At 42.4% G+C, this 16016-nt stretch overlaps 1 protein-coding gene across 3 annotated transcripts in view; it reads right to left on the reverse strand.

Moving 5' to 3' along the window:
* Positions 1–9929, reverse strand: part of LOC121557810 (zinc finger protein 345) — a 53270-nt gene extending 43341 nt beyond the window's left edge. Inside the window, exons 1-3 of one of the 3 annotated variants that reach the window (XM_041871279.2) lie at positions 9816–9929; positions 8335–8501; positions 507–723 (exon numbers count right to left, since the gene is read on the reverse strand). In XM_041871279.2, the coding sequence (XP_041727213.2) occupies positions 507–705 (199 nt within the window). In that variant the 5' untranslated portion in view covers positions 706–723; positions 8335–8501; positions 9816–9929. The remainder of the gene's footprint in view (positions 1–506; positions 724–8334; positions 8502–9815) is intronic. The other 2 variants (XM_045213195.1, XM_045213196.1) reach the window with 2 other exon arrangements.
* Between the last annotated feature and the right edge of the window lie 6087 nt (positions 9930–16016).

The following is a 16016-nucleotide window of genomic DNA, read 5'->3' on the forward strand; positions in this document are numbered from 1 at the left end:
TAGCTCAATTGGTAGAGCATGGCGCTTGTAACGCCAGGGTAGTGGGTTCGATCCCCAGGACCACCCATACGTAAGAATGTATGCACACATGACTGTAAGTCGCTTTGGATAAAAGCGTCTGCTAAATGGCATATTATTATTATTATTATTATAATGCCATTGTCAAATTACAATGCATTGCGCAATGGTCGGTAGCCATTTTTGTTTTGGCACTCTCCTTCCCTCTTACACATACAGAAGCCTGAGGGGTAAACTACAAAGCAGAATCAATGAGTTAGCCAGCTAACTTCCCTAAATATTCAGAAATAACTTTTTATTGTTTAGAAAGGTAAGCTTGAAATTGTCATGGTCTAATTGACTCAACAACCAAAAACATATCTAAGTTTACATGAATGAACTAGAAAATCTAGTTATTTGGGTTGTTCATCAAAGTTAGCTGGCTAGCTCATTGATCCTGCTTTGTAGTTTACCTCTCTTAACAAAAGAGGATGTTAGCCTGAATTTACCTGAGTCAACTGAGTCCCTGTCCTCCTCTCGCTCTTCCTCCTCCCCCTCATCGATTTCTCTCTCCTCCTCCTCCTCTTTGACAATCACATTGAGTTCCACTGTTTGACTGCAGTCCCCCAGCTTCACTGACAGCATCTCTGGACCCCGCTGTGAGCTTCTCTGGGCTGGAACACCACAGCCAGAACCCGGTTCAGACATGGTGGGCTAGAGGTAGATCTAAAAGAGGTGACCCAAAGAGTTCAGGGTGATTTTCACAAACCTAGATTGTGGTATAACAAAAAGGTATCCAAGGTAACTGAGACACAGAGTTGTCACTTTAAAATGTACTAAAACCCATAGAATGATGTTTAAGAATTATAGAATGTTGAACAATGTTCATCCACTAGGAGCAGTGGTATAGTGTTGAGAGTCTTGATCGTCAACACGCCAAAACAAGAGCAACAGTATGGTGTCTTTTAATAGTCAATGTATACAATCACTCACTGTGATATAGCGTCACACCGGTAACACTCAATTAAAATAATAAAGAGCAGTGGACTGGTTTCTCCAACCATCAGCATTTAACACTCAATAACAAACAGAAGTTTTCCCAAAACCACATTCAGTATTCAGCAAGGAGTAACAAAGTATTTCTCACACTCAGTAACCCTCAATAACCAATACCAAAACACAAGTTGGTGAAACATTAAAACAGTCATTCAACCATAACCTTGTAGATAATCAACCTTTGATTGTCAGATTAACTGGAATTGAGTCACAAAATAAAACTGGAATTGAGTCGCAAACTTAATGATGGTGTTGGAGTTGTGTGCGGACACGCAGTTGTGGGAGTACAGGAGGGGACTAAGCACGGATCCCTGAGGAGATCCCCCGTGTTGAGTTTCAGCGTTGCGGATGAGTTGTTGCCTACCCTCACCACCTGGGGGCGGCCTGTCAGGAAGTCCAGGATCCAGGGAGGTGTTTAATCCCAGGGCCCTTAGCTTGGTGATGAGCTTGGAGGGCACTATGGTGTTGACCGCTGAGCTGTAGTCAACAAACAGCATTCTCACGTGTTCCTTTTGTCCAGGTGGGAAAGGGCAGAGTGGAGTGCAATAGAGATTGGGTCGTTAGTGGAACTGTTGGGGCAGTATGTGAATTGGAGTGTGTCCAGGGTGTCTGGGGTGATGGTGTTGATGTGAGCCATGACCAGCCTAGAGATGTGAGTCCTACGTGGTGATTGTCATTTAGACAGGTTACCTTGGCGTTCTTGGGTACAAGAACTATGGGGGTCTGCTTGAAACATGTAGGTATTACAGACTGGGTCAGGGAGATGTTGAAAATGTCAGTGAAGACACTTGACACTTCTAAACTTGAAATATCCCTATTCATGTTACCATATTAGAACTGAGGGTCTAACTGAAATCTACTGGGGGAGAAAGGGAAGGGCAGAAACAAGTTTACATTTTGTCAGAACATGTTATTGTTAAATCTCATGTATCCTATGGAGGAGAGGCAACGGTCTGGTTTCAGTCAACAGATCGGGTAGCCGTGCGTTGGGGAGGAGTGAGGAATTTTGGGCCGATGTCAGGTCAGATGAACTGAGAAAGAACAAGCACCACTAAAGTCCTGTCTAGCACCAGAGATGTATTGGCTGTCCAGATGTGCAAGGAGGGGACTCAGCATAGGAAGAAGGTATAAATATATGTGCTTGTGTAAACATGTCTTCGTCTTTGCAGCTGTTTGATCCATTGGGTGAATAAACTTTGTTTGAGCTTTGACTAGTTGTCCGTTAGTTTTTCACTCTGTCAGAACCTAACAGTGGTGATCGTCATTTAGACAGGTTACCTTGGCGTTCTTGGGCATAAGGACTATGGTGGTCTGCTTGAAACATATACAGTACCTTCAGAAATTATTCAGACATCTTGACATTTTCCACATTTTTCCACATTACAGCATTATTCTAAAATTGATTAATAAAAAAAATATTCAGCAATACCCCAAAATGACAAAGCGAAAACAGGTTGGTAGAAAACAGAAATACCTTATTTACATAAGTATTCAGACCCTTTGCTATGAGACGCAGGTGCATCCTCTTTTCCATTGATCAATCCTTGAGATGTTTCTACAACTTGATTGGAGTCCACCTGTGGTAAATTCAATTGATTGGCCATGATTTGGAAAGGCACAAATCCGTCTATATAAGGTCCCACAGTTGACAGTGAATGTCAGAGCAAAAACCAAGCCATGAGGTCGAAGGAATTGTCCGTAGAGATCCAAGACAGGATTGTGTCGAAGCACAGATCTGGGGAAGGGTACCAAAACATTTCTGCAGCATTGACGGTCCCCAAGAACACAGTGGCCTCCATCATTCTTAAATGGAAGAAGTTTGGAACCACCAAGATTCTTCCTAGAGCTGGCCGCCCGGCCAAAATGAGCAATCGGGGGAGAAGGGCCTTGGTCGGGGAGGTAGAACCCGATGGTCACTCTGACAGAGCTCTAGAGTTCCTCTGTGGAGATGGGAGAACCTTCCAGAAGGACAACCATCGCTGCAGCATTCCACCAATCAGGCCTTTATGGTAGAGTGGGCAGAAGGAAGCCACTCCTCAGTAAAAGGCACATGACAGCCCGCTTGGAGTTTTGCCAAAAGGCACCTAAAGACTCTCAGACCATGAGAAACAAGATTCTCTGGTCTGATGAAACCAAGATTGAACTCTTTGGCCTGAATGCCAAGCGTCACATCTGGAGGAAACATTTACATTTAAGTCATTTAGCAGACGCTCTTACCCAGAGCGACTTACAAATTGGAGGCAGCATCATGCTGTGGGGATGTTTTTCAGCGGCAGGAACTGTGAGACTAGTCAGGATATAGGCATAGATGAACGGAGCAAAGTACAGAGAGATCCTTGATGTAAACCTGCTCCAGAGCGCTCAGGACCTCAGACTGGGGCGAAGGTTAACCTTCCAACAGGACAACGGACCTAAGCACACAGCCAAGATAACGCAGGAGTGGCTTCTGGACAAGTCTCTGAATGTCCTTGAGTGGCGCAGCCAAAGCCCGGACTTGAACCCGATCGAACATCTCTGGAGAGACCTGAAAATAGCTGTGCAGAGAGCCTCCCCATCCAACCTGATGAGCTATGAGGGCACTATGGTGTTGAACGCTGAGCTGTAGTCAATGAATAGCATTCTCCCATAGGTGTTCCTTTTGTCCAGGTGTGAAAGGGCAGTGTGGAGCGCAATAGAAATTGCATCATCTGTGGATCTGTTGGGGCGGTATGCAAATTGGAGTGGGTCTAGGGTTTCTGGGATAATGGTGTTGATATGAGCCATGACCAGCCTTTCAAAGCACTTCATGGCTACAAATGTGAGTGCTACGGGTCGGTAGTCATTTAGGCAGGTTACCTTAGTGTTCTTGGGCACAGGGACTATGGTGGTCTGCTTGAAACATGTTGGTATTACAGACTCAGTTGGTCAGCGCATGCTCGGAGTAAACGTCCTGGTAATCCGTCTGGCCCTGCGGCCTTGTGAATGTTGACCTGTTTAAAGGTCTTACTCACTTCGACTACGGAGAGCGTGATCACACAGACGTCCGGAACAGCTGAAGCTCTCATGCATGTTTCAGTGTTACTTGCCTCAAAGCGAGCATAGAAGTAATTTAGCTCGTCAGGTAGGCTCGTGTCACTGGGCAGCTCGCGGCTGTACTTCCCTTTGTAGTCTGTGATAGTTTGCAAGCCCTGCCACATCTGACGAGCGTCGGAGCCGGTGTAGTACGATTCGATCTTAGTCCTGTATTGACACTTTGCATGTTTGATGGTTCGTCGGGAGGGCGTAGCGGGATTTCTTATAAGCGTCCGGGTTAGAGTCCCGCTCCTTGAAAGCGGCAGCTCTACCCTTTAGCTCAGTGCAGATGTTGCCTGTAATCCATGGCTTCTGGTTGGGGTATGTACGTACAGTCACTGTGGGGACGACGTCATCGGTGCACTTATTGATGAAGCCAGTGACTGAGGTGGTGTACTCCTCAATGCTATTGGAACATATTCCAGTCTGTGCTAGTAAAACAGTCCTGTAGCTTAGCATCTGCTTCATCTGACCAATTTTTTATTGACCAAGTCACTGGAGCTTCCTGCTTTAGTTTTTGCTTGTAAGCAGGAATCAGGAGGATAGAATTATGGTCAGATTTGCAAAATGGAGGGCAAGGGAGAGCTTTGTACGCATCTCTGTGTGTGGAGTAAAGGTGGTCTAGAGTTTTTCCCCCTCTGGTTTCACATTTAACATGCTGGTAGAAATTAGGTAAAACAGATACATTTCCCTGCATTAAAGTCCCCGGCCACTAGGAGCGCCGCCTCTGGATGAGCATTTTCCTGTTTGCTTATGGCCGTATACAGTTCATTGAGTGCGGTCTTAGTGCCAGCATCAGCTTGTGGTGGTAAATAGACAGCTACGAAGAATATAGATGAAAACTCTCTTGGTAGATAGTGTGGTCTACAGTTTATCATGTGATACTCTACCTCAGGCGAGCAAAACCTTGAGACTTCCTTAGATATCGTGCACCAGCTTTTGTTTACAGATATACATAGATCGCCACCCCTTGTCTTACCAGAGGCTTCTGTTCTATCTTGCCGAAACTGTGTAAAACCCGCAAGCTGTATGTTATTCATGTCTTCGTTCAGCCACGACTCGGTGAAACATAAGATATTACAGTTTTTAATGTCCCGTTGGTAGGATATATTCGTGCCTGTAGTTCGTCCACTTTATTATCAAGCGATTGTAAGTTGGCCAATAGTATCGATGGCAAAGGCAGATTAGCCCGCCGGCTCCTTACCAAGCACCCCGATCTCTTGACAACAGACTTTCAGCAGACTTATAGGGAAGGACAAGTAGCACAGCACTTACACAAATTACTGATGATTGGTTGAGAGAAATTGATGATAAAAATATTGTGGGGGCTGTTTTGTTAGACTTCAGTGCAGCTTTTGACATTATCGATCATAGTCTGCTTGAAAAATGTATGTGTTATAGCTTTACACCCCCTGCTAAACTCAGCAAAAAAAGTAACGTCCTCTCACTGTCAACTGCGTTTATTTTCAGCAAACTTAACATGTGTAAATATTTGTATGAACATAACAAGATTCAACAACTGAGACATAAACTGAACAAGTTCCACAGACATGTGACTAACAAATGGAATAACGTGTCCCTGAACAAAGGGGGGGGGTCAAAATCAAAAGTCACAGTCAGTATCTGGTGTGGCCACAAGCTGCATTAAGTACTGCAGTGCATATCCTCCTCATGGACTGCACCAGATTTGCCAGTTCTTGCTGTGAGATGTTACCCCACTCTTCCACCAAGGCACCTGCTAGTTCCCTGACATTTCTGGGGGGAATGGCCCTAGCCCGCACCCTCCGATCCAACAGGTCCCAGATGTGCTCAATGGGATTGAGATTCGGGCTCTTCGCTGGCCATGGCAGAACACTGACATTCCTGTCTTGCAGGAAATCACGCACAGAACAAGCATTATGGCTGGTGGCATTGTCATGCTGGAGGGTCATGTCAGGATGAGCCTGCAGGAAGGGTACCATGAGGGAGTTCCTGGTGTAACTCTGGCAGTTGTTGTTGCCATCATGTACCTGTACCGCAGGTGTGATGTTCGGATGTACTGGTCAGCTGTCCATCCTGTCTCCCTGTAGTGCTGTATTAGGCATCTCACAGTACAGATATTGCAATTTATTGCCCTGGCCACATCTGCAGTCCTCATGCCTCCTTGCAGCATGCCTAAGGCACGTTCACGCAGATGAGCAGGGACCCTGGGCATCTTTCTTTTGGTGTTTTTCAGAGTCAGTAGAAAGGCCTCTTTAGTGTCCTAAGTTTTCATAACTGTGACCTTAATTGCCTACCTTCTGTGAGCTGTTAGTGTCTTAACGACCGTTCCACAGGTGCATGTTCATTAATTGTTTATGGTTCATTGAACAAGCATGGGAAACAGTGTTTAAACCCTTTACAATGAAGATCTGTGAAGTTATTTGGATTTTTACTAATTATCTTTGAAAGACAGGGTCCTGAAAAAGGGACATTTCTTTTTTTGCTGAGTTTATATTGTGGATAAAGAGTTACCTGTCTAACAGAACACAGATGGTGTACTTTAATGGAAGCCTCTCCAACATAATCCAGGAAGAATCAGGAATTCCCCAGGGCAGCTGTCTAGGCCCCTTACTTTTTTCAATTTTTACTAATGACATGCCACCGGCTATGAGTAAAGCAAGTGTGTCTATGTATGCGGATGACTCAACACTATACACGTCAGCTACTACAGCGACTGAAATGACTGCAACACATAAAGAGTTGCAGTTCGTTTCAGAATAGGTGGCAAGGAATAAATTAGTCCTAAATATTTCTAAAACTAAAAGCATTGTATTTAGGACAAATCATTCACTAAACCCTAAACCTCAACTAAATATTGTAATGAATAATGTGGAAATTGAGCAAGTTGAGGTGACTAAACTGCTTGGAGTAACCCCGGATTGTAAACTGTCCTGGTCAAAACATATTGATACAACAGCAGCTAAGATGGGGAGAAGTCTGTCCATAATAAAGTGCTGCTCTGCTTTCTTAACAGCACTATCAACAAGGCAGGTCCTACAGGCCCTAGTTTTGTCGCACCTGGCCTATTGTTCAGTCTTGTGGTCAGGTGCCACAAAGAGGGACTTAGGAAAATTGCAATTGGCTCAAAACAGGGCAGCACGGTTTGCCCTTGGATGTCCCCGGGACCACCCAAACACAAAAATGTATGCACGCATGACTGTAAGTCGCTTTGGATAAAAGCGTCTGCTAAATGGCATATTATTATTATTATTATTATTATTATTATTATGTACACAGAGAGCTAACATTAATAATATGCATGTCAATCTCTCCTGGCTCAAAGTGGAGGAGAGATTGACTTCATCACTACTTGTATTTGTGAGAGGTATTGACATGTTGAATGCACCAAGCTGTCTGTTTGAGCTACTGGCACCCATGCATACCCCACAAGACATGCCACCAGAGGTCTCTTCACAGTCCCCAAATCCAGAACAGACTATGGGAGGCGCACAGTACTACATGGAGCCATGACTACATGGAACGCTATTCCACATTAAGTAAATAATTCAAGCAGTAAAATTAGATTTAAAAACCAGATACAATTACATCTTATGTAACAGCGGGGACTGTGAAGCAACACAAACATAGGCACAGACATACACACACACGATAACATACGCACTATACACACATACACATGGATTCTGTGTTGTAGATATGTGGTAGTAGAGTAGTGGCCTGAGGGCACACACTTAATGTATTGTGAAATCTGTTGTGAATGTATTGTCATGTTTTTAAAATGTTATAACTGCCTTAATTTTGCTGGACCCCAGGAAGAGTAGCTGCTGCCTTGGCAGGAACTAATGGGGATCCATATTAAATACAAATACAAATACTGGTAAAACGTGAAGAACTCAGCCAACATGTTATATTAATGTAGGCTACACCGTCTCGCAAAATCATCAATCATCCTTCAAGACTGTTGGAAAAGCATTCCAGGTGAAGCTGGTTGAGAGAATGCCAAGAGTGTGCAAAGCTGTCATCAAGGCAAAGGGTGGCTATTTGAAGAATCTCAAATATAAAATATATTTGGATTTGTTTAACACTTTTTTTTGGTTACTACATGATTCCATGTGTGTTATTTCATAGTTTTGATGTCTTCATTATTATTCTACAATGTAAAAAAATAAATAATAGTAAAAATAAAGAAAAACCTTTGAATGAGTAGGTGTGTCCAAACTTTTGACTGGTAGTGTAGATGACGAGTACCTTAGTCAGAAAATCCCAGGAGTGGTCAGTGCACGTCACCTGACCCGTGTGGTAAATGGAAGGAAGGAGAAAACGCCTATCGGGGATCATACTCCGGACTTCATTGAGTCCCCTGTTATGGTCAAGGAGGTCGAGGTGTCAAGGATCAGGGCTGTACAGCGGATCTCCTATGTGGAGGCGGTGAAGAGAGTCGAAGGGGCAAGAGTCAACAGTGTTGAAGATATGGAGGTGGATGCATTGCAACCAGTTGCTAGTATTTTAAGTCAATTGCGTTATCTGGATACACTCATTGTGAAGAAGGTGGATTTTGTGGCATTTATAGCCACAGTTATTAATTGTACAGCACAAAGTGTCTAAGAAGTCCAAGAAGCTGGATATCATTATATCTGCAGCCAATACGTTTTTGGGGCTCCAAGACTTCACGGTTGAAGCACTGCAAGGACTATTGTCGCTAGGAAATGTCCCACCCTCACAGGAGTCTTCTGAGCCTGTGTAGGGACTTGATTAGAAATAGTTAGTTTTTTACATAAAAGCAGGTTGATTTTGTTCAGTTAATTTCTTTTTTGATAGTTTGTATGAAAATATATATATATATATATATATATATATATATATATAATACCCACATTATTTCCTTTTTGGGATCCTTATTATCCATCCCCACAGCAGGTGGCGGAATGCACACCCAATTGTTGCTAACGCCAAGAAGATCCGTGAACCGGAAGTACTTAGTTATTCTTGCCTGCTTCACAGCTGTATTATTTTGATGGAAATCGAATTTTGCTTCTTAATTTGTTTGAAAACGTTATGGAAAAAGGGTTACGCCTTGATCACACCACCAGTATAATTGCATTTTGATACACCAGAAGTACATTCATTCATTTCCAAGGGAACGCTGCGTTTGCTTTGCAGCGGCATTGGGTTCTGTGTGGTACATTAATTGAATTTATCGAACGTATGCGTGGTCGGTTTGGCAGAAATGGTACCTGAAGGTTGAACTTTTGTTGCACACATATCCAGATGATGATGCGTACCAGTTTGCGCAATGACACTGTAGGTTTGTTCAAGGGATTAGCTGTTTAGTTTAGCTGGGTAATTTAGCAACGGTTAATCCTGCTAATTTTGCTAACTAGCTACCTAGATAGCTAAACCAAATATTTTTGGGTTGGCTAAACAATGAGCAGCCGATTAGCTAGCTAGCGAATTCCTCGTTACAGTCATTTTACTCACGACGAGACGACAGCTGGCTAAGTATTAAATAAAAGTCACACTTTTAACCGTGACCCTGAAATAAAGTTAGCATGTTAGCTAGCTAACTACACAAACGGGTTGGACGGGAGATGTGTAGCTAACGGCTAGCTAGCTGAAATAACAACAAAGCCAGGCCGCGGCAACCACTGCCGTTTCATCATGGAATGCGTTGGTTTACAGACCGTGCTAAAAGCATAATTTTAAAATGTTAGAAATTAGCAATAGGTTACCTGAAACTGATTTCCTGTATCTAATTGTTTGGCTGAAAAGAACTTGAGGAAATTGTGAGATCTCGTAGAGCAAGCGGAAAAATTTCTCCACATTCCGAGTGCGTTTGGTCTGGATTATGAGATGCCGCAGGAAATGTTCGTGAGCGTCGTATCAGCGTATTCATTGTGCATGTTTTGCTGGCATCTCTGACAGAAAGAAGTCAGGCAAAACAAATGCAAATAGATTTTTCAACCATAACAAGACAGCTATCATTACAGTGTATTTCTATCTGCAGTGTGATGTTATATTATTCAAACAGTGCTGTGTGGTCCTCTGTAGCTCAATTGGTAGAGCATGGCGCTTGTAATGCCAGGGTAGTGGGTTCGATCCCCGGGACCACCCATACGTAAAAATGTATGCACACATGACTGTAAGTCGCTTTGGATAAAAGTGTCTGCTAAATGGCTAATTTAATTTGAAATTAAATGTATAGCATCTGTTATCCTTATAATTTATTATCACCATGTTACTATACTGACATGTCATCGATGAAGACAATCTACCAACATAATACACTTTCAATGAAGAAGAGGCGTTACACAGACAGTTTGAACTGTTTGTATTTATAATTCAGATTAAGGATAATTGACAATATTTTACACAGTTTATAAGCAGATCATGACATAACAATACACTCATATTGTTAACTTTGGATGTCAATTAGAGGTCTTCACGGTCCGGGTGGACCCAATATACCCGACACCCGGGACCGTTCGTGTCTGAAATTCTTAACTTGTCCCCCGGGTCAGGGTGGGTCCTGTTTGATTGTCATCGGATCTCGGGTCTATGTAACTACAGCTAATAGACCCGAATACGGCTCTGCATAGCCTATAGCATATTTATTTTACGCTAATAAGGTGAAACGATTGATTTGCCCCATAGTGGCCGTGGGGTTATGGTATAGTCAGGCATAAGCTACAGACAACAAACACAATTGCATTTTATCGACGGCAATTTGAATGCACAGAGATACCGTGACGAGATCCTAAGGCCCATTGTCGAGCCATTCATCTGCCGCCATCACCTCATGTTTCAGCACGATAATAAAGGGCCTCATGTCGCAAGGATCTGTACACAATTCCTGGAAGCTGAAAATGTCTCAGTTCTTCCATGGCCTGCATACTCGCCAGACGTGTGACCCGTTGAGCATGTTTGGGATGCTCTGGATCGACGTGTACGACAGCATGTTCCAGTTCCCAGTCGAGTGAAATCCATAGATTTAATTTTAATTTACTGATTTCCTCATATGAACTGTAACTCAGTAAAATCTTTGAAATTGTCGCATGTTGCGTTAACATTTTTTTTCAGTATAAATACAAAATGCAAGCGGAAATAACAAACACATTCATCAGTAATAAGGTCCTCAATCAGCTTTATGAATTGCCCATAGAGGCACCAAAACATCAAATTTAACAACATTTTGAAGATTGTTCCACAAATAAGGTGCAAGAAAACTAAAAGCTGATTTACCTAACTCAGTAGAGACCAAAGGAATTTCCAGAGTTAACCATCCCTGAGACCGGGTGTGGTAACTCATAAGTCTAAAGTTTAGTAATGATGTTAGTTTTTGTAAAATGGCTTTTTAAATGAAAACATAGCAATGTATCAACCTACGTGACGTCAAAGACCAACTTCCTGGTAGCGAATGCAGTGATGAGTACTAAAACTGTCACCCGTAATAAAAGAGCAGTGTGATATGATAAACTGCATCTAACGGCTTTAATGAAGTGGCAGCTGCGTTCATATACAGCGCATTGGGAAAGTATTCAGACCCCTTGACTTTTTCCACATTTTGTTACGTTATATAGCCTTATTCTAAAATTGATTAAATATTTTTTCTCTCATCAATCTACACACAATACCCCATAATGACAAAGCAAAAACAGGTTTTTATAAATTTTTGCTAATTTATAAAAAAATTAAAAAACGGAAATATCACATTTACATAAGTATTAAGACCCTTTACTCAGTACTTTGTTGAAGCACCTTTGGCAGCGATTACAGTCTTGAGTCTTCATGACGCTACACGCTTGGCACACCTGTATTTAGGGAAATTCTCCCATTCTTCTCTGTAGATCCTCTCAAACTGTCAGGTTGGATGGGGAGCGTCACTGTACAGCTATTTTCAGGTCTCCCCAGAGAAGTTAGATCGGGTTCAAGTCCGGGCTCTGGTTGGGCCACTCAAGGACATTCAGAGAAATGTCCCGAAGCCACTCCTGCGTTGTCTTGGCTGTGTGCTTAGGTTGTTGTCCTGTTGGAAGGTGAACCTTCGCCACAGTATGAGGTCCTGAGCACTCTGGAGCAGGTTTTCATCAAGGATCTCTCTGTACTTTGCTCCGTTCATCTTTCCCTCAATCCTGACTAGTCTCCCAGTCCCTGCTGCTGAAAAACATCCCCACAGCATGATGCTGCCACCACAATGCTTCACCGTAGGCATGGTATTGGCCAGGTGATGAGCGGTGCCTGGTTTCCACCAGACGTGACGCTTGGCATTCACGCCAAAGAGGTCAATCTTGGTTTCATCAGACCAGAGAATCTTGTTTCTTATGGTCTGAGAGTCCTTTAGGTGTCTTTTGGCAAACTCCAAGCGGGCTGTCATGTGCCTTTTACTGAGGCCTGATTGGTTGAGTGCTGCACAGATGGTTGTTCTTCTTGAAGGTTCTCCCACCTCCACAGAGGAACTCTGGAGCTCTGTAAAGAGTTAGGGCTGTGGTGGTCATGAAGTTTTGTCAGCCGGTGATTGTCAAGCAAATAACTGCCGGTCTCACGGTAATTGGCCGTTAATTAACATAAACACGTTTAGCATCTCCTAGCTTCAACGCATAGCTTCAAAGCCACTGATGCAGACCTTTGCAACATCTACATTTAAGAAAGTCTAATAAATCCGTTTAATATAGCCTGCACCATCACATTAAATCTGTTTAATATAGCCTGCACCATCACATTAAATCCATTTAATATAGCCTGCACCATCACATTAAATCCATTGAATATAGCCTGCACCATCACATTAAATCCATTGAATATAGCCTGCACCATCACAATAAATCCATTTAATATAGCCTGCACCATCACATTAAATCCATTTAATATAGCCTGCACCATCACATTAAATCCATTTAATATAGCCTGCACCATCACATTAAATCCATTTAATATAGCCTACACCATCACATTAAATCCATTTAATATAGCCTGCACCATCACATTAAATCCATTTAATATAGCCTGCACCATCCCAATAAATCCACTTAATATAGCCTGCACCATCACATTAAATCCATTTAATATAGCCTGCACCATCCCAATAAATCCACTTAATATAGCCTGCACCATCCCAATAAATCCACTTAATATAGACAGGTCTAAAGAAACATGATATGAAGAAAATGTAGTCTATTTCTGAAGAGCAGAATAGCATACTCTGTGTTAGGCCCTGATCTGGCTATGCCATATGGCTGTGGACTACACTAGTTCATTTAGCAGACAAGATTTGCTTAGAATTCCATGGCATCATTTAAAAAATATATTTTATAGTATGATGAATACAATTGAACACAGCTTAATAAAATAGAAAGGATATTTTCTATAAACGATTTAAAAGGAAGTGCGCACATGCGGCTATTCTGTGTTGAGCGGTTAACAAAGAAACAGGTCCTCCTATATGCTTAATTTAGAGTTATTTATGCAACTTTAGTTGTGATACAAATGTTGAGATATACAGTGAGGGAAAAAAGTATTTGATCCCCTGCTGATTTTGTACGTTTGCCAACTGACAAAGAAATGATCAGTCTATATTTTTAATGGTAGGTTTATTTGAACAGTGAGAGACAGAGTAACAACAACAAAATCCAGAAAAACACATGTCAAAAATTGTTTTGCATTTTAATTAGGGAAATAAGTATTTGACCCCTCTGCAAAACATGACTTAGTACTTAGTGGCAAAACCCTTGTTGGCAATCACAGAGGTCAGACGTTTCTTCTGTGGCAGTTGGCCACCGGGGACACATCTCAGGAGGGATTTTGTCCCACTCCTCTTTGCAGATCTTCTCCAAGTCATTAAGGTTTTGAGGCTGACGCTTGGCAATTCGAACCTTCAGCTCCCCCACAGATTTTCTATGGGATTAAGGTCTGGAGACTGGCTAGGCCACTCCAGGACCGTAATGTGCTTCCTCTTGAGCGAGCCACTCCTTTGTTGCCTTGGCCGTGTGTTTTGGGTCATTGTCATGCTGGAATACCCATCCACAACCCATTTTCAATGCCCTGGCTGAGGGAAGGAGGTTCTCACCTAAGATTTGACGGTACATGGCCCCGTCCATCGTCCCTTTGATGCGGTGAAGTTGTCCTGTCCCCTTAGCAGAAAAACACCCCCAAAGCATAATGTTTCCACCTCCATGTTTGACGGTGGAGATGGTGTTCTTGGGGTCATAGGCAACATTCCTCGTCCTCCAAACACGGCGAGTTGAGTTGATGCCAAAGAGCTCAATTTTGGTCTCATCTGACCACAACATTTTCACCCAGTTCTCCTCTGAATCATTCAGATGTTCATTGGCAAACTTCAGACGGGCCTGTATATGTGCTTTCTTGAGCAGGGGGACATTGCGGGAGCTGCAGGATTTCAGTTCTTCACAGCGTAGTGTGTTACCAATTGTTTTCTTGGTGACTATGGTCCCAGCTGCCTTGACAAGATCTTCCCGTGTAGTTCTGGGCTGATTCCTCACCGTTCTCATGATCATTGCAACTCCACGAGGTGAGATCTTACATGGAGCCCCAGACCGAGGGAGATTGACAGTTCTTTTGTGTTTCTTCCATTTGCGAATAATCGCACCAACTGTTGTCACCTTCACACCAAGCTGCTTGGCGATGGTCTTGTAGCCCATTCCAGCCTTGTGTAGGTCTACAATCTTGTCCCTGACATCCTTGGAGAGCTCTTTGGTCTTGGCCATGGTGGAGAGTTTGGAATCTGATTGATTGATTGCTTCTGTGGACAGGTGTCTTTTATACAGGTAACAAACTGAGATTAGGAGCCCTCCCTTTAAGAGTGTGCTCCTAATCTCAGCTCGTTACCTGTATAAAAGACACCTGGGAGCCAGAAATCTTTCTGATTGAGAGGGGGTCAAATACTTATTTCCCTAATTAAAATGCAAATCAAGTTATAACATTTCTGACATGCGTTTTTCTGGATTTTGTTGTTGTTATTCTGTCTCTCACTGTTCAAATAAACCTAAAGCTTATGTCAATCTACTATCCCTCATAGTACAAAAGTCGACCTATTCTATTGGTCAACTTGTCCTTCTGTGCAATAAATATTCCAAACATACTCTGGGACGGTTGTGGGATGCGATAGATCCCAAATTAATACAACCACTAGCATCACTTTTATTTTTTTAAGTAATGAGGCTGATGCAACAGATCAGAATATTTAACTTTAAATGTTGATAAACTATTAGGCTACTTCTTTACATTATAAGCGCTGTAAGAGCGAATGTTCCAAAATCCAATCAATTAGTGGAAAAACACTGTTCTCGGAAGCGACAGCAAATGCAATTATGCATGTAATGCTTTATTATAAAGGTGCATTTCTATGGTGAAAATTATCTTCTATCAAACATATAGGCCTATGGGCTAGGCTACATGAGGTGTGCGACTATGTTTTGAAAAAGTTGGACAAAGAAGTTCTATGCTGTTTCTTGCCTTAAGCTGGGCATCATTCACAAGTGATAATATATAATTCACAGTGATAGGCTAATATTGTCACCTATCAGACTATCCTCAATTTAATGTTGTCTTTACATATACTAAATAATATATATACAGTGGGGAGAACGAGTATTTGATACACTGCCGATTTTGCAGGTTTTCCTACTTACAAAGCATGTAGAGGTCTGTAATTTTTATCATAGGTACACTTCAACTGTGAGAGACGGAATCTAAAACAAAAATCCAGAAAATCACATTGTATGATTTTTAAGTAATTCATTTGCATTTAATTGCATGACATAAGTATTTGATCACCTACCAACCAGTAAGAATTCCGGCTCTCACAGACCTGTTAGTTTTTCTTTAAGAAGCCCTCCTGTTCTCCACTCATTACCTGTATTAACTGCACCTGTTTGAACTCGTTACCTGTATAAAAGACACCTGTCCACACACTCAATCAA

This window comes from Coregonus clupeaformis, unplaced genomic scaffold, assembly GCF_020615455.1.
Source record: "Coregonus clupeaformis isolate EN_2021a unplaced genomic scaffold, ASM2061545v1 scaf0087, whole genome shotgun sequence".
Lineage (NCBI taxonomy): Eukaryota > Metazoa > Chordata > Actinopteri > Salmoniformes > Salmonidae > Coregonus > Coregonus clupeaformis.